General features: G+C 39.6%; 1 protein-coding gene across 3 annotated transcripts in view; it reads right to left on the reverse strand.

Annotated features, from left to right (window-relative positions):
- LOC122966821 (metal transporter CNNM4) overlaps positions 1-18,416 on the reverse strand; it is a 49,338-nt gene that overhangs the window by 12,264 nt on the left and 18,658 nt on the right. For all 3 annotated transcript variants that reach the window (XM_044331171.1, XM_044331157.1, XM_044331165.1), the window contains exons 2-4: positions 17,658-17,801; positions 17,228-17,362; positions 13,975-14,144 (exon numbers count right to left, since the gene is read on the reverse strand). In XM_044331171.1, coding sequence (XP_044187106.1) covers positions 13,975-14,144; positions 17,228-17,362; positions 17,658-17,801 — 449 coding nt within the window. The remainder of the gene's footprint in view (positions 1-13,974; positions 14,145-17,227; positions 17,363-17,657; positions 17,802-18,416) is intronic.

Consider the following 18,416-nt stretch of genomic DNA (forward strand, 5'->3'; position numbering starts at 1 on the left):
ACACACACAAATGGAGAAATTAGAGACAGGGATGGAGATAGAGCGATGCCAGGACAGAAGAGAGGACAGAAGGAGGCCTCTGTGTTGGTACAGAGAGTTGGCCCGAATCGGCCCGCTGGAATGTGTGAACTGCAGCAACAACACAGCACAGTTAATCCACACTGTCGTCCCTCCTTCCCTCCATCCCTCCATCCTCCCATCCCCCTTCACATGGACTGGGCTGATGAAAGCAGAGCAGGTGGTAAAATAAAAGAGAAACCAAACAGAAGGGGCGAATAAGACATTGCAGAGGAGCTCGCTACGTCTACCGGCGATGATTAAATTGGGGCGTTTTTAAAAGATTTTTAATTACAGGGTCCCTTTTCATTCTTCTTTCAAATAAGAGTCTTTACTCTGCAGAAGTTAGATTTGTAGAGAATAAACTCTGCTGGACCTTTTGTACAAAGTAACGTTGTGCTGCAAAGTCTTTCTTAAATCTATGCAACACAAATTTAAATTATAGTCAGGATTTTAAGGTTTCCAAGCTTATCAAATACGATAGGTTATGGTGCAACCGTTTAATCCCATGGCATCTTGGGTTAATATTTCACTCAGTCTAGCTTCAGGAAACATCAATACAGTGTTGGAACAAGCAGAAACAGGATACATGTTATGTTATGTCCTAAAATGCAAGCTTGTTTTTCTAAATTTGTATTAAAGTTGAAGGTAAAAATGATTATGAGGTTAAAAAGGCTGCATTTGTACAACTCAACTGTTTGTAAAAAAAACAGCCGATTGGACTTATTTTACATTAACTGGTCAATCAAATCAGACTCTCATTATTCACTTCTACGCAAGTTTATCTTTAAGACCTCCCGGAATGAACTGTTATGACAGAGCAAGCATTTACAAACATAAACTCCTGCTATTTTAAGGTTCATGCCGGTGTTGAAACCTGGCTTGGATATTACAGGAGAGGCAGGGGGGGGAAGTGGGAGGGTGACGAGCGTCTCTGTCACTAAACAACTCACAACGTCTCCCCGCGGCTCCGCAGCGAGAGCTTCACAACCGATGTCAACACCGATCAGAGCTAAACCCGTCTAGACGCCGTTGCCGCCGCTACTTCTCTGACACAGCATCTACATTTAAAGCGCAAATCCGACTATTTAGCTGGTTTTATTTTTCTCATAACCATCAATTCTGACTCTATTCAGTCTTGTTTGCTTGGTAACATCCCTCCAAATCCTGACAACCGAGTAAATTCTCAAAAAAATAATCTGAAGCAGGTTTTTCAGCGCACTGACTGCTCGTTTTGGGATGACACAGCAGTGCAAAAATGTCAATAAAAATGATCTGAAGGGACACTTTTCATCTAACATTTTGGTGCTTACTGGCCGTAGCACTTCCTTACTTACCCTTTCTTGAGCTGCAACTAACAATTATTTATATTGCTGACTAATCTGCCAGTTATATCTTTAAATGGGTAAAACAAAGCCAATCAAAAGATCTGCTTATTTTGTCAGATTAACAGTCCATCTAAAAGATATTTTATTTTCTATGATATAAGACAGAGAAACACAGCAATTCCTCAGTCAATATTTGGCATTTTTGCTTGCTTACATGACTAATCGATTATCAAAACACTTCTTTTCGATCGATTGATCAACCTATAGTTTCAACATGAACCATTTTCTGTCTAAAAGGCAGCAACCTGTGGAGCAAAATAATCAAGGAATGTTGTTATTATTTCCCTAAAAAGGAAATATACTCAAGTCTGTGACATGTTTTGAATACTTCAGATGTTTCGGTGGTTGGTGTATGTAGCGTCCGGGGTCAAAAATGTGCCATGTCATGTCTTTAGGCTCGTACTTAGTCCACATACTCACAGCCAGAAGCTCATTAGCTGCCCTACTAACGTTAGCACGTGAGATAAACAACTCTCATCACACCTAGCGTTCTCTTGAAGGCTTCTGCTTTCTGTTTTTTTTCCTTTTCTCATGATTCAGCTTTGAGGTTGAAGAACAGCTTTGATTATTCAGTTGTTTTTTTTTGTTAAAACTGTGAAACCATATTTTTTTAATGAGGACGATCTTCCCATCTGTCAACACTCAGCTCCTTATGTGAGAAGATTCTTATTTTTTCATCTTCATATAAAAAGAAAGGTAAATTCACTCTGCACATATGACTTTGCTGGTCCAAACTTATCCCGTTACACACGTTTTACACCTGCCTCGGTACAGCTACGGGCCTCTACCTTCGGCCACTGAGTAATCAGAGGTCGAATGCCTTGCTCAAGGACGACTCGCTGCTGAAAAGAAGGGCGAACATTCCCTGCAAACCTTTTCTGGCCGCCTGATGTTTCTTTCATAATCCTACATTTCTTCAACTTATAGTTAGCATGCGAGGTTTACCGCAGCGTGACTTCTTCATCTGACCCTTATGACGAAGGTTAAACCTCCAGCTTTCTGTCTCTTAAAGTATATCAGCAGATTTGGAAAGATGCTAATCTCTCGACATATGGTCACCTCTTTGTGTATGTGTGTCATCGGCTGGGGGTCGAATACTTAACCTGTAACACGTGCGCATACACAATAAACTCATACATGACTCTCCCCCGTGCCTCGCAAGCATGCGGGAGGGCTGACTCCTGGGGAGATCTGCGGGCCGTCCGCGCCGCCGCACGGCTGGTGTTTAATTTTAAAAGGGAGGCTCGGGGGGAGGGAGGGAGAAGAGAAAGAATAGAAACAGAGGGAGGCGGATGACAGGAGAGAGAGAGAGGTGTAAAAGCCTGCCGGTGCTCCGGTCAGACCTGTTTTCCTAGATCTGCACTGACAGCGCAGCCTGACAGTTTGCTTCGACCAATATACTGCAGCAGTGTGGTCAGAGATTCAACCCTGGTCGCAAGCTTTTATCTTTTTTTTTTATTTCTATATAATAATAATAATAATAATAATTTCTATATAATAAATAACTCTCAAGTATGGAGGTGAACTTTACTTCCCAGCCTCTGCAGTGTCATACTATAAAAAATCTGCAGCATAAACTGCTTCAAACTTAATGTGGCGGAAACTGTCACAATTTTGATGATGTTAGACAATAAACAGGAGTGAGCTGCCTCGTTGTTGCAGAGAACAGCAAATTGACAAACACATGCAAGAACTGTGAGAACGTTTATTTTATTATTTCTGTTCATTTTTAAAAAACTGAAGACTACACACAATCTTCCTGAGAAGAACCACAATTTTGCATCAAATACTTTGCAGAATACTGAGAAAACTGAAGGGTAAGTTAAGCTAAATGATTCCTGATATCCTGAAGGAGTCAACACTAGTAAAACCTTAAAGTAAATTTGTATTATTTAAAATTTTGGTCATCATCACATGGGGCATAAACCATTTAATGAGTCAGGATTTGAACTCCTTCACTTGCTGATGGATCAATTATTAAAAATTGATGCTCACACTCTTTAGGACTTCATTTAAAATTCTACTTTTTTAAAAGGTAACAATGTGTCAGGCTGGATTTTGGGGTTGTGTGTCTAAAATGAAGTTAATAGTCTGAAATATTTCCATTTGATGAAATGCTGCAGCCATGACGACCACGAATGAAGAGCCGGAAGCAGTTTTTGTTGACATTGTCGTACATCTCTATCTGAAAAAGCAACCTTTTCTTGACCTAAACCCACTAGCTTTTAACGAGAGTCACACATGCAGGTGAGTTTTATGATAAAGTGTGGCAATAAACCTGTGAAGACATGGTACTTTGACATCATTACCAGTTTTTACTTTGTGCTGTATTTCAACTTAAAGTTCAACTAGGAGTGTGTCTGTGTTTCTGGTTGTGTGTGTGTGTGTGTGTTTTTGCTAAGACATGTGCGGGACCTGCACTGTAGGTGGGTCTTGGCCAAAGTTCAAGTCAGTGTTTTATGACTCATCGACAACGTGAGCGAGAACTTTGTGTCCTTGCCGGAGTCTCTCTATTCATCAAACTGACATACATCACGGCTCTGATGTATGTCGCTGTCGACAGCTTTCAAACTCAAACCCTTTTTTTGTGACCTTGTTGTGATCATTTATACCGGACTGCCACTGCTACGGAGGAGTTTTCCCATTTCAGATGAGTGAGGGCAGAAAGGTAAAGTTAAGAATAAGGTGGAGTCAGTGAAAACACTCCGGTGGAGCCTCGAGGGAAGAGACGGCCGCCTGTTGAAGTGTTGAAATGAGGCCTCGAGGTCAGAAAAGTAGAGGTTTAATTGGGTTTTATTAACAGCAGAGGAAGAGAATGTAAATAAAAAATCATTTACATATTACATATTCCCTTTTGTGACTCAGCCCAGCTCAGTCAAAGCTTCCTTTAAACCAACTTTAAAGCCTCCACACACACACGTTACATCTTCTCTGCTTAACACGTGTAGAAGAAGAAAGGAACGTAATACGGTTTGACAAGCAGTAAGCCTACAGTTTGGAGGTATTTAATGACTATCATCAGGCTAGCTTAAAAGTTAGCCGCAGTGACTGCTACATGAAGTCACGTCCTCTCAGTGAAGCTGCATTTTTCTCATGCCAGCTCCAACTCATCAGCTGATTCCTGAATGTTAGCTACCAGTAAATAAGACAAATTTAGAGTTATCAGGAATCACATTCCCCCTCTTTTGGTCACCCACACCAAGCCAGAATGTACCGGATCGGCCCCTCCATCAAACTAACTAAGACAACAAACAAGTCGTACCCAACATCCAACGCTGATGAAGGATGATTCCAGTTTATCACAACTTGAGTTTTGTTTTTATAGTTCTGACCATAGTTTCTCTCTGTTATGATTATATTGTACACAGTAAAAAAAAAAAAAAAAAACTGCGGTTAACAGCGAACTCAGTAAGCTCAGAATATACATGTGGTAGCACAAACTGAAGTGAAAAAGTAAGGGGAAAATCCCAAAAGTGCTCGACACGTGCTGCGGTACTGAAAGTCTGCTAAAAAGCTACTCGACTCTGTAACCACTGACATTTTATTGGTCTTCTCAAAACAATTTTACTTTTAATTTTATGAAGCACACGTTTGTCGAGTTGACGTTGTGGGTGTGTGTGTGATGTGCTACTGTGTGTAACTTTTGTATCATGTGTCATATTGTTTTGTTATATGTTGGAATATGTATGGAAATTAGCTGTAAGCAAACTGGCACACGGTACATTAAATGGTAACCTTTATGTTTACTAGTGTGAACGGTCCCTTACAAATAAAATAAATGAATTAATACATTTTTAACCTTGTATCTGATTTTCAAAATATATGCCAATAAATTTCCAGACTGTTTTCAATAATAACATCAACCAAACTCTGAGAAAAGTAAAGAAAGTTTAAGGACAGTTCGTAAAAGCACAGAATTGAGTTTTCTGGTCACTAAACGAGGGAGTATCGATTGGGAAAAAGCAGGCACTCACAGACACTACGCAAGGAGGGAAGATGCAGCCTCCCTGTGAGTGCCGGTAAAGGTCAATCAGTGTGTGTGTGTGTGTGTGTGTGTGTGTGTGTGTGTGTGTGTGTGTGTGTGTGTGTGGGAGAGTGTGTTTGTGTAGCTGTGATGAACCCCTGCAGAGGTCTGAGGAATCGCTGTCACAGGTTTGTTAATAACTTATACCAAAACCAGTAGGAGGCCCCACCTGAAACCACACACACACACACACACACACACACACATTCGACTGAGAGTGCATGTGAGTGTCTGTTGTGTGCATGTTACCAGCCTCAGCGTTTAGTGGTTTGTAACCACATGTTTGTCTGCTGACTTCAGTTAATGGTTGATGTCAAACTAAACGGTTTTCCTCCAACAGTTTGTGCAAAGTCACTGAGTCATTTACGCTGTGTCACACACACACACACAGGCACACACACACACACACACAGACACAGGCCGCCTTTTAAGTCCAGGAATATTTCTTATTCTCCAAGGACTCCATTTTTCCAGTGCTCGTCCACAACAGGAAGAGTTGCTCACAAATATGTTCTGACGTGATCATCCTGGAATGTAACTACAACAATAGTGTTTAAATACTAATGACGAACGATGTTCATCAACCAGTTAAAGAAAATTAATGGTTACAATGTTGACGATTTATCAGATGTTGGCTACGGCTTCTCAAACACAAGTATTTGTCTGTGTTTCTCAGTCATAGTGTCAGTCATAAATATAGAAACTTTTTGTTGTTTTGTCTGTCTAAAGACATCATTTTAGTATTATTATTCATTATAGATTAATCTGATGATTATTTTCTTGATGAATCGATTAATTATTTACTCAGCAAAATAATAGTATAGTAATAGATTCACAATGTGGCATTCACAATTTCTCAGAGGCCACGGTGATGTCTTCAGTTTTCTTGTTTTGTCTGAATAACAGACCAAAACATATTCAATTTAGTGTCATACGTGATAAAGAAAGACAATGAATCCTCACATTTTAGAGGCTGGAAGCAGTGAATTTTTGGCATATTTGCTTTAACGACTGGAGCGATTAATCATTAATCAAAGTAATTATCAAAACAGTTGCTGATTCATTTTCTTGCGTCATCGTTGCATAATTTTGTCATTGTTCTTCACATTCTAACTAAGTCTAAATCCATGCTAGCAGCTCTGTGAGGCCGTTAGCGGTGCTAACGTCAGGAAGCTAACATACTGATGTTTACCGTGTTCACTGTCTTAGTTCAGTGTGTTAATTAGGAGCAAGTATTTAGTCATAAAATTATTGGACAAAAGTGAAATTATGGCCAGATGTTTGCGCTAGATTAAACATTTAGGATTCATTAAAGTTATTACAAAAAAGTGCTGTTATGGATACTGGAGGTAAAATGTTGGACCATCATACCGCTAGCATGGCTAAAAAATATATAGCTCAAAGCAATAACTGATAAATATATTTATAATGAAAATGATTGTTTTAAAAACACATCACTAAAAAAAACTCCCTGATGATAAAACAGCAGCTGGACAGTGAAATGACATAAATAAAGATATCCAAAAAGGGATGATGACGGGTTATTAGCCTCAGTAGTAACATACAAGACTCCTGGTATCCAAACATTTGGAATAACTACAGTAGAGCTAATTCAGTATATGGGCTGAACATCATTCCCTCCTCTCATCAACACTCTGATCTAATCACAACATCACATTCTTCCAGAGGTTGAAGGAACCTCATGAACGCTACTCAGTGATCTAACTCTGTCCTGTGAGAATCAGAAAGCATCCTTATAGAGGCACATGAATCATGCTGGTCATAAACAAACAGCCTGTCCGCTGACAGTGAGGATCACTACCAGGAAAACACACACACACACACACACAAACATGCACACACACTATAAAAGGAGCGCAACAAGGACAATGAATTATCTGTAACTGAGGTTTTCGGGTTCTCATGAGTCAACCAGCCTCCCACACATCCGATATACATGCACTCATTACGCCAAGAATACAGCCGAGCATGTAAATGCACACACACACACACACACACACACACACACACACACACACACACACAGTCCAGAGTTTCAGCTACATTCATCATTCATTCACCTCTGTCGGTCTGCCAGGTCTGATTTTTAAGTGCCACAGCAATCCTCTGGGTATTTATTTATTCTGCCAGCAGTCACTCTGTTACTCTTACAGCACCTTCACAGCCTGGACGCTGTCGTTTGCTGCAGTAAACTAATGTTACTGTTGATACTAATTCAACACTTCAGGTGAAGGTAGTGGGTGATATTTACCGGGAAGCCATCTCGAGGAGTGTTGACAATGTCAGAGAGGTTAGCAAATGTAATCAAAAGTTGGCTGGACAAAGTTTTTCAAATAAGGTTTATACATTTTACAAGACTTTTGGTTTGGAACAAGAGAGAAATACATTCAATTAGATCCTTGACAAAGCGGGATTAAGGAGGGCAGTTCAAATAAGGAAGATGAAAATAACATCTTATTAACGATGAACTTATAGCACCATAGTAGGGATGTGCAGAAAGCCCAGTATTTGTATTTGTATCTGTATTTGTTGAGGCAGGAAAATTATTTGTATCTGTATTCGAATAAAAGTGGAAAGAGGCTTAAAAATTTTTTATTTTAAATTTTATTACGCTTTTAATTTTAGAAAATTAAAGTGTTACAATAAGAATAAGTGTTCATAAATAAACTACCTTATGAAGGAGGTCCCCACACCGGGTCTTGAACTGGAGTCTCCCAGATCATAGACCACTGCGCTGACTACTGAGCTAAAACTTGTTGCCTCGTTGCAGACAGACCTCTAACTAACAAATAGACAAATAGTTGTAAAAAAAAAAACAACATTATTTGTGCTTTGCTGAATAATGTATTTGTATTTGTTGAGGCAGCAAAATTATTTGTATCTGTGTTGTTGAATATCTACGTTACAACACGTAAAATACGTATCATCTCAACATTTCTAAAGTGATGTAGTTAACATGCGATCAATATGAGCTGATCTTTCCTATTAGGAGGAGGAGGGCTGGTGGATGGTGGGGATGTGCAGAGATCCCAGTATTTGTATTTGTATCTGTATTTGTTGAGGCAGCAAAATTATTTGTATTTGTATTCGAATAAAAGATCCTGTTTTTGTTTTTATTACGCTTTTAATTTTAGAAAATTAAAGTTTACAATAAGTGTTCATAAATAAACTACCTTATGAAGGAGGTCCCCACACCGGGTCTTGAACTGGAGTCTCCCAGATCATAGACCACTGCGCTGACTACTGAGCTAAAACCTGTTGCCTCGTTGCAGACAGACCTCTAACTAACAATTACTTTTTAAAATATTTGTATGAAACAAATATTTGTAAAAAAAAAACCCATTATTTGTGCTTTGCTGAATAATGTATTTGTATTCGGGCACACCCCTACACCATAGCATTGTGACTTGAATGCACTACCAATGAATGATGCACTTTAGCAGTTTTGGTTTGTGAGTGATAACAAGGAAAGAACGGACCCATGCACAGGTAAAAAAGGTGTACAAGAGGCTGTTTTCCTTCTGTACTCGACATACGAACATACGCAGCCTTCAGGTTTCCACATTTTGAGGCCCATAGAGCATGGTGAGTCTTTCTCTGCCTGAGCCGATTAAAAGTGTGCACGTTAATTTCACCAGCTGGGGCTGGCTGACTTCCTGTTGGCCCCCCCCCCCCCCCGCACACATGGATAGGATGAAATAATTTATTGATATGGCTCCTCAAGACTTTCTGATAATACAAAGAGTCATTTCAGGGTGTTTGCAAAAAGCTTTATGGGCCAGTCACATGATCCTGCGATAGTGAACGCGGCCAACCGTAAACCCTGAGCCAAAAATCGCCTCACAATCCTTCTCTCTTTCAATGTTTTTTTTTCTATCTCTACTATTTGCCAGTAAATGCTAAAAAGCAAAGCAAAATAGTAAAGATTATGCACATAGCAGGTGATTACAGGAGGTTGAGTTAACACGCAGCGAGCAGAGAGGATTCGAGTACCTGCTCCGCGCTAATAGTTACATGGATATTTAAAAAAATCAATAAGCTGTTGTCACACGTCCAAAATAACCAGTGTCAAATTAAAACGATCTCTGTGCATCTCTCTCTCTCTCTCTCTCTCTCTCTCTCTCCCCCTCTTTCTCTGTTTCCAAACAAGCAAACCTGGAATGTGAGAGTCTAATTTTGTTTACAGGACAAACATAACTAGCACACAAACTTGCAATTTTCCACAAGTTGTCTACACACACAGGCTCGTCCGAGACTCTTGAGAGAGGAAATTCATAATTCATCGAGTAGTCAGCGGTGTATCTGTAATTACTGAAATTAAATATTGATCGAGAAGGGAATCTTATGTAAACATTTACTGTGAGGTGAACAACTTTACAGAAATCCAGGTTACATTAAAAAAAAAAAAAAACAATGGAAAGTGGTTTAAACACTCATTGTCAGAAAGGGAAGCAAAAAAAGCCTTTAATGATAGAAGTAGTTAGTAGTGAGAGCTGTTGCTTCATCTATGCCTTGCTCCTCTACTTTGAAAATCTTGACTAAAACTCAGGATTTTCCACACAGTACCCAGCACTATTCACAACTACTGGTTTCAGCGGTAACATTCACTCCACAGCAACGGTGGAAAATTCCCTTCCTGGCATGCTGACACTAAATGCCGCCCCCCTCTAAAAAAAGGTCTCAGAGGATTATTCCACATGTGGGGTCTACACAACATCCTTGATATCCGGCCTCCCACAGGGAAGATCTCACCGAGACGAGCGGCGGGGGGGAGAAAACCAAAAAATGATCCCCGGATCACTGGACCCACTGCTAATGACTGTTTTTGGGGACGGTGACATAACCGACGTGTGGGAAAATAAATGTGTGTGAAAAGAGATTAAGACAATGAAGCGTAATTTCCCAGCCTGTGGGATTTGAGTGCACGTGTATATGTACACAGAGTGGATACAGCGGAGGCGGTGTAGTGATTTTGTATGTTTACAGTGTGTTAACATAAAGAGGGAGGTTCTCAGGTTGTAGTGGGTGTGTGTATGTGTGTGTTTGGCATTAGAGTATCGAAGCTGACTGACAGCAGGCCGATGCCGTGTCCTCCCCGCTCTGATAACATCTTATATAACGGGGATCAATTAATGAAGAGTGTGTCCTCCTCACATCTTCATCTCTCTGTCCAAGGTCACAGCTGTGGGAAACCTCGTATGACCTTTCTCCCACTTTTACTTTTTACCTTCACCTGTCATTAATTTGGAGGAGTCACTCAGGACTGGAAAGACAGGTGAAGTGATGACAATATAGGAAGTCAAGTAACCGAAAAAATGTCCCTTGTCTTCTTTATTTGTTTTGTTGTATGCTGACATTAAAGATAATTAAGACTGAATTTGCTGCTTTTTATTCTGAATATTGAATCTTCAGATAGAAAAAACTGGAGGAAACTAATAGATTTGCAGCCTTAAATAGCACAAAAGACATTACTGTGTCTTCATCACAGTCAAACTTTGAGTATTGCATATTTCAAAAATACTTTATATCGTTTTTTCAGTTTACTTTCAGTAGGAAACACCACCTGTTTTTGGTGCACTGGGACATATCATTTAAGTGAAAAGTTGTTGAAATTGATCTAAAAATGTGTTAAATCTGTTGTGAAGATTTTACAGTTTTCAGTTTCTCCAAAAGAGACTTGAGCTCCCCTGAAAATGACAAAGTTCAAGTTTGGAGGAGTCTCATAAAGTGAAAGATTATCTTACAGAATTTCATGAATGATATATTAAAACTACACTGGTCGGTGCGGCTGACTTTATCTTCTGTCAGTATTGCATATGACATGATTGGACCAGACGTGTGCAGGGTGTTTGGTATGTGGGCTGTTTTTTCTGTGGTATTGTTTTAATCGAATGTGAATTGGATGTAAGATAGATCACTATAAGAGTCGGGCTGTGAACTTGCACCGGTCCGTGTAGATGTTATTAAACATGAATGGACATCTGCTACCCGCTCTTCCTCCTGATGCACTACTGATATCGTAAAAAATGTAAAACAGCGCCCTGAAAAAAAAAAAGCTTCACTTAAATGGGAAGTTGCTTCGTTAACGTTTCTGCTTTCATACTAAAGTGATTTGAATAACGCCACTGATTCTTCAGTTATCAATTCGACTTCCCTATTTTTGATTTTAGCGGCAATGAACTGATAACAACAGTTTTTCAAAGTTTCCTGATGTCAACCACATACTAGAAGTTTGCCTCGCTCCTCCGAGAGCTACGAGCTGCATCCCACGCTCACCTCCTGACTACGTCTTCTGCATTTTTATGTCTTGAGTGTGAATAAATTATGTTTTCTTTATAAAACATAAATAGTGATCATGTGGTGAAACAGATATCATGATTATCATCCCTGTAGTAGTACAGATTTTTGTGTAAGAACGTTAACCCATTTTTAAAGGAATGCTTCACTCAAAATCAGTTTTTTTTTTTATCTATCATTTTAGTGACAGTTGCTCCATCATGGACAGAACTAAAAACCACCGATGAAGTCTAGAGACGACGAGCGTTTGGCACTCCACCAAATCTGGCTCTCTATAGAGACTCCAAGTAGCCGGTTAATCTCCTTGTAGAGTTGATTGACTTTGGCTCAGCTCTGACCTCTCAACTGTTGTTGTCGTTGATATAACAACACAGATTTTTTTTTTACCTTTTCTTGATCGCCAGGTCTTAATTTCTCTCAGTAGAATATATTTTAATGAAGATTTCCTCCCTGCAGTGTTCTTTCTTTTGCGTTATCGGTGTGATCAGCATACTGTATCTTGACAAACTGGGATTAAAGCGTAAATTATCTACTGTATATTATGTATAATACAACATCTTATCTAACAGTAACGTGTGCTGGCTGTGGTCGACGATGGCAAACACAGCTCAGAGGAAAATATTAAAAGAATCCGTCCATGTTCCTAAAAATTTGACCCTAAAATGCTTTCTTAAACTTTTGTCGCAAACATGACGCATTAATGTTGACTGAGCTACTTTGGTTTTGAGAGCGTATCTAATTCTACTTAACGTATTGATCATTACGTACAGTTAAAATGACTTTCTGAAGATAATTTAGTTTTATTTGCCAACCACTGTTCAGTGACTCAACTTAATTTTAAATGCTCGGACAAATCTCCAGACACAGACACAAACCGAGGCAAACAACAACACGCTTTGCTTTATCAACAGTTTCCGGGACCCCATGTCGGGTCGGGCGCTGTGTATAACGCCTTCTGCCATCTGTCGCAGGCTGCAGCTTAGAGCCACGTTCAATAAACGGGCGGATCACTCAGTGCCGCTATGCTCCAGATACACTTGGTGAGGGGGTGACTTGACAGGTGGAGAGGAGAGAGGAGGAGGAGGAGGAGGTGGAGATAAGGGTCAAAGAAAAGAAACAGGGAGAGAGTGTTTGTAGAAGGTTAGTCTCATAATCCGAGCTGCACGGCTTTTATCCAGGCTGAGGCAAATGGAAATATGACATTTAAAAAAAGACTGTAGGGCGGGATGTGTTCATCGCAATGAGTCAGAAGGTTGTTGCACTTATATGTACGTGGTGTTTAAAAAAAAAAAAAAAAAGTGTTCTGGCATCAGGCGGGCGAGTTTATCTAAACTTGATTTTCAAGATGATATTTTACAAGATGACGTCATTGTAAGTCCACACCTGTCCTGGCAAACAGTTGTCATGCGTCTTTTGTGACTGTAATTAGCATACCGTGGGCATGCAATTACTTCTTTATATGTTTTTAATAATCACTATTATTATTGTTACGACTCGCCTGCCACAAGACTGTGTCAAATTCCTTTTTCTCATTGGATGAAAAGAGACGAAACCTTAACATATCAAACTTAAACTGTTAAGCCAACAAGAAGTGTTTAAAGCGCTAAGTGACGACATACAGTATATTTGAATATCTACATTTCCATGACAACTGGGCAAAGATGAGGTGATGTGATTGAAAGCTCCACTAATGGAGCTGGTGTCCAGATTGTGTTGTCAGCTGCTATTTCCAAGGTCAAGAATGACACCTTAATGATGCGTGTAGCGTGCGTTCAGCATCCATGACGGTTCATATTCGCACGCCGGAGACGCAACAACAAAACAAACAAAGATGCAAAGCAGTGAAGAGACTGTAAAGGTTATGTGAGAGTTAAAAGTTGAGATAAAACTAGATATTCTCTTTGCACGTGACTGTGTCGGAGTATGCAGGAATGTGTGTTTCAATCTATCTGTTTGGGTGTAAGTGCAGAGAAAAGATTATATAAGAATTCCAATCCCAACATAAGTAAGATCCTTCTTTCTATCTGCTTTTGACAGCAGCATGAGCAACTCCTGACTTCTAACCTGCGGTTTATCTCACCCACGCCCAACCAGATGATAAATCATGCACCGAAGCAAAAAAGAAGCCGCAAACCCAAGTCCTGCTTCACCCTCTCCTCTCCTCTCCTCCCCTGAATCATTGTTTACCTGTAAGATGAGAACGAAGTAGTCGACAGGTTTGCCCCTCTGGTAGACGTAGTGATGGGGAGAACGCTTCTCACTTTCGTTGAACTTGATCTCCTGGATCACGTCGGGATGGCGCAGGATTCGCAGAAGCACCTTGTCTGAGATCTGAGACGGGCTGAACAAGCTCACTTCTGCAGGAAGAGAGAGAGAGAGAGAGAGAGAAGAAGCTTTTTTTTTACTTTAAAAGCGATTTAATTAAAATATTTTTACGGCCCCATAATACAAATTGACCATGAAATATCTGTGATGGTTGATAACACTGATGAAGCACAATATAGATATCCAGGTCTTACAATGCCAATATCAGAAAAGATACAAACACTTAATTACAGTGAAATGATTGGCTGGTACCCAACACTAATCCCTGTAGTTTAAAAAAAAATTAATCACTTATGATGATGTCAGTAGTACAACATGAAATTTATCAGTTACATAAGTGGGTGTGTCTGCTACATTTGTTCACACAGCAGGTGCAACTATACTTAACAATGTGGAACAACACACTCAAAGCCTCAAGCACCAACACATTGAAATACTTAACATGATTAAAGGAGATTAAAAAATTACATTGAGCATTGGGAAGGGTTCAGTAGCATTTTAGTGAATTCAAATACAATATCAAACCTGATTATTTATGATTTGATACATGAGGTGATCAGCTGGTCATTTCTCTAGAAAATAGCCGCCTGTTACGCCGTGTTTAGACAGCAAGCGTAGCGTGAGCAGCACGTCAGCAGAGCAGCAGCAGCAGCGTCTGCTCCGTCTGTGCGTCTACACCAGAGGCGTTCAGGTGCAGTGATGAGTTTAGGTCACCTGTGTGTTTAAAGTACTCAGAGCCCGATACACACGACTGTAGGTAACGGGTGCGAATCGGGTGAAAATACATTTAAAAAGTATAAATGAATGCTTCAGGTCGCGGTTTACGCCCGTGAGACGCAGCTGAGACGTGAGCCTGCACGGAGCCGGTGCAGGCAGCTGCATAGATTACAACGGGAGCGCATCTGTTGCGTGTGACGTGCGTGTGAAAACGTGTCTGATACACTTGCTGTCTAGGCACAGGGTTAAACTACAAAAACAGTCCACTCACTACTTGTGTTGCAGAGTGAGGTGTCTGTTGACTAAAAATCAGTCTTTACATTAATCAGAGAACAGCCAAACTTTTTATTTTAGCTGATACTGAATTAATATTAATAATAAACTACAGCTGATTTAACCTGCTGCTGGTGATGGTTCCCTTTATACTTTGCTATAAAAACAAAGTGAGAGGAGATAAAAGGTTTGATAAGAGATTTGTTAGCATCGGCACTTAACAAATCCGGATATTTTTATGAACAGGAACCTGCTATCAGCTGTCCCTGATATCCCTAATCAAACATCCTAAACCAAGCTCCTCATATTTTAAATTACATAATAGTATATTAGTGGTTTCACCTGATAAGATACTGATGCAACCACTGTTTAAACAAATAACTTCCTAACTCATTTCAAATGCAAACATGTCACTTAACTATTTGCCTTTGTTTTCATTTCCATCATTTTTTATTTCTTGTGTTCATTAGTCTCAAATTGTTCTACTATTTTCATTTGTACTGTCTTATTATTATGTCTTGTCACTGGTAAAACAGTACGAATGCACTAACCTGTAAGAAAGGTGCAACAAAAATAAAATTGATTGACTGATTTGATTTGATACAAGCCATTGTAGTTCAAGGGAAGTGGAACAACCAAAAGAAATTACTTTATTTTACATTCATTTTTATATCTTTATGTTTCGGTGCACCTTTTGTATTTTCTTCATCTTTTGTGGCCTTTGTTTTAATGTTATTTACTCCTTTTTTGTTTCATTTTTAATGCTAAAACTGACAGGATCTCTGTATTATGTACATTGTGTTTTTTTCTGTAAATAAAGGTTGAATGGCATATTGACTAAAATTTCTAAAATTCATTGATCACCAAGATTTGATTTACATGTATTTCTCAACAGCTGTGAGCCAGACTGTTGCAATCAGAGCTCAGCCATAAGTGCCTTCGTCCCCACCCATACTGAGAACAAAGAAACAGTCCACCCTGCAAACAAAACCCTGTGTAATACACAGTGAGGGGTGAGGCATATATGACCGGTGTTGGAATCCATCATCTAAAAGTCAAACAAACTCTTTTCTTTCTGGTTTACATATTAAGTCAACAAGTTCATCTGGTAAACTCAAAAAAAACTGAGTGACAGTGTATCTGCTGTGGCTCGGGTTAAATTTTAAATGATTTTTCAATAATTAATCACACTACACTGGCTTTTGAATTTAATATCTTCCACTTGGTTTCATATTTATATAGTTTTCCAGCTCAGAAAAGTTCTACATACTGGTTTCCACACAGTGGAGCTTGCTGTTGCGAAACAGTGAAGCTGACGTCCTCTGGTTCATTCAATGACACATTACTGTACGTGCGAGTGTACTAATACATCAGGAAGATTCAATGAGATTCCATGACTTTCCCTGTCTGGAATGCATCTCTCATATTCCAGATATATCATGACAGACCAGACAAAATCTGACAACAGCTGGGTAATAATCATTGATATCAACAGGAACAAAAAAGAAGGAAAGAAAACAGAAACCTCCTGGACTGTAATGTATGACAAATAAAAATAGAAGCTCTAGACAAACTTAAAACGTTCAGTTCCTGTGTCATGAATCAAGACAGGAAAACAAAACTAACAACTTGAGAAATAAAACAGATACTGTGTCCACAGACAGACGTTATGCCTGCAGAGGCAGACTCTGGCATGCTCCTACACCACAGCAGCGTCTGTGAGGCACGGAAGTGCTACGTCATGCTAGCAGCGGCTGGTGCTAACTGCTTCTGGCAGAGCATGTCAGCTAGCGCTCGCTAACCAGGCCGATTGCAACACATTCAAGTGATTTGTAGCAGTGGCGAGGCATCGCATCCAGCTGGCCGAAGTCCAGAGTCTTTTTGTGATGGTAGGCAGAGGCAGTTGTACTGCTTGGATCTTAAATAGATTTCCCAAGTAAATAAACACATTTAAACCTCCTCACTGAATGTATGCACCTGTTTTGCCTGTCAGATGGCAGGATGACCAGGATAATCATGTCGTGGGCTACATGCTGGACACATATGTTCAAATATAGAGTTGGCTTACGAGTTATAAATGAGATAAGAGTAACTGTGTGTATGCTTTTATTAATCCATTACCCACCTGTAGCCAGGAAGCGATGAGCGGCCAGCAGCAGCTGAGGGGAGATCTTGACTTTTGATTCACTCTCATGTTTGAAGGCAGAAAAGTCTCTCTTATTCTTATTTGGCGCCACCTTTTTCCTGGTGCGGTTATCAGCTGAGGAGATACACACAGAGCAGATAGTTATTTATTATAGATGGAACATTTATAACATCCAACTGTTTAGGCAATCAGCAGCAAACCTGTTCCTGTGTTTATGTATTTAAAAATAGTTCATACGTATCAATGTAAAAATCCATCAAAGATAAAACAGCAATTGAGATATGAGTAATAAAGTAATTAAATAACTAGACTAAGATTAGGAGGAAGAAAACAGCCTCATCTGCACTGGCAGCAAAGACAAGCTTAAGGATAAATGATAAGACATGTGACAAAGAAAAGCTGAACTCACTGTAAAGATCCGATTCATCCAGAATCTCTGATTTAATTATCTCCTCGATCACGTCTTCAAGGGTGACCAACCCCAACACCTCGTAGAAAGGATCTCCTTCCCCTTCGTTGTTCACCTTCTGCACAATTGCCAGGTGGGATTTTCCTATGTGGGGCAAAAAGAAGCGTTAGATACATTATCTGCGGATCTATTTACTCTGATACTACTGATAACCCTCTTTATTTTTTCTGGCTTTTATGATCAGGACAAAAAAAAAAAAAGCAAAAAAAAAGTTCCCAACTTTAGGAATTTATATCAGCATTTGAACTGTTTTGATAGACCACAGATGCAGATGAACACCAGATTCACATTTCTGCCAAAACAGAAAGCATTCATGTACAGCTGGACAACAGTTGCAACTGATGGTGGAAGTAATAACAGTAAGAAGTAAGCCATGAAAGAGGAAAAGGCAGACAAGATAAACTGACTACAGTCTATCAAGACTTTGCCATACCATTTATACCATAGTAGCAATCATCTTTATAATCCATCAATGTGCCGATTATTTTCTCAATTCATATTTTTGTCTATAAAATGTCAGAAAACAAGGAAAAAATGGCCATTATAGTCTCGTAGAGCTCATGGTGATGTCTTGTTTTGTTCAATCAACAGTCCAAAATGCAACACATGACACAGAAAGTTCTCAAATCCCCATATTTGAGAAGCTACAACCAGCAAATGTTTGGCTTTTTTGCTAAAAAACCTGCCCCAAAAAAACAA

The sequence above is a fragment of the Thunnus albacares genome, chromosome 2, assembly GCF_914725855.1.
Source record: "Thunnus albacares chromosome 2, fThuAlb1.1, whole genome shotgun sequence".
NCBI lineage: Eukaryota > Metazoa > Chordata > Actinopteri > Scombriformes > Scombridae > Thunnus > Thunnus albacares.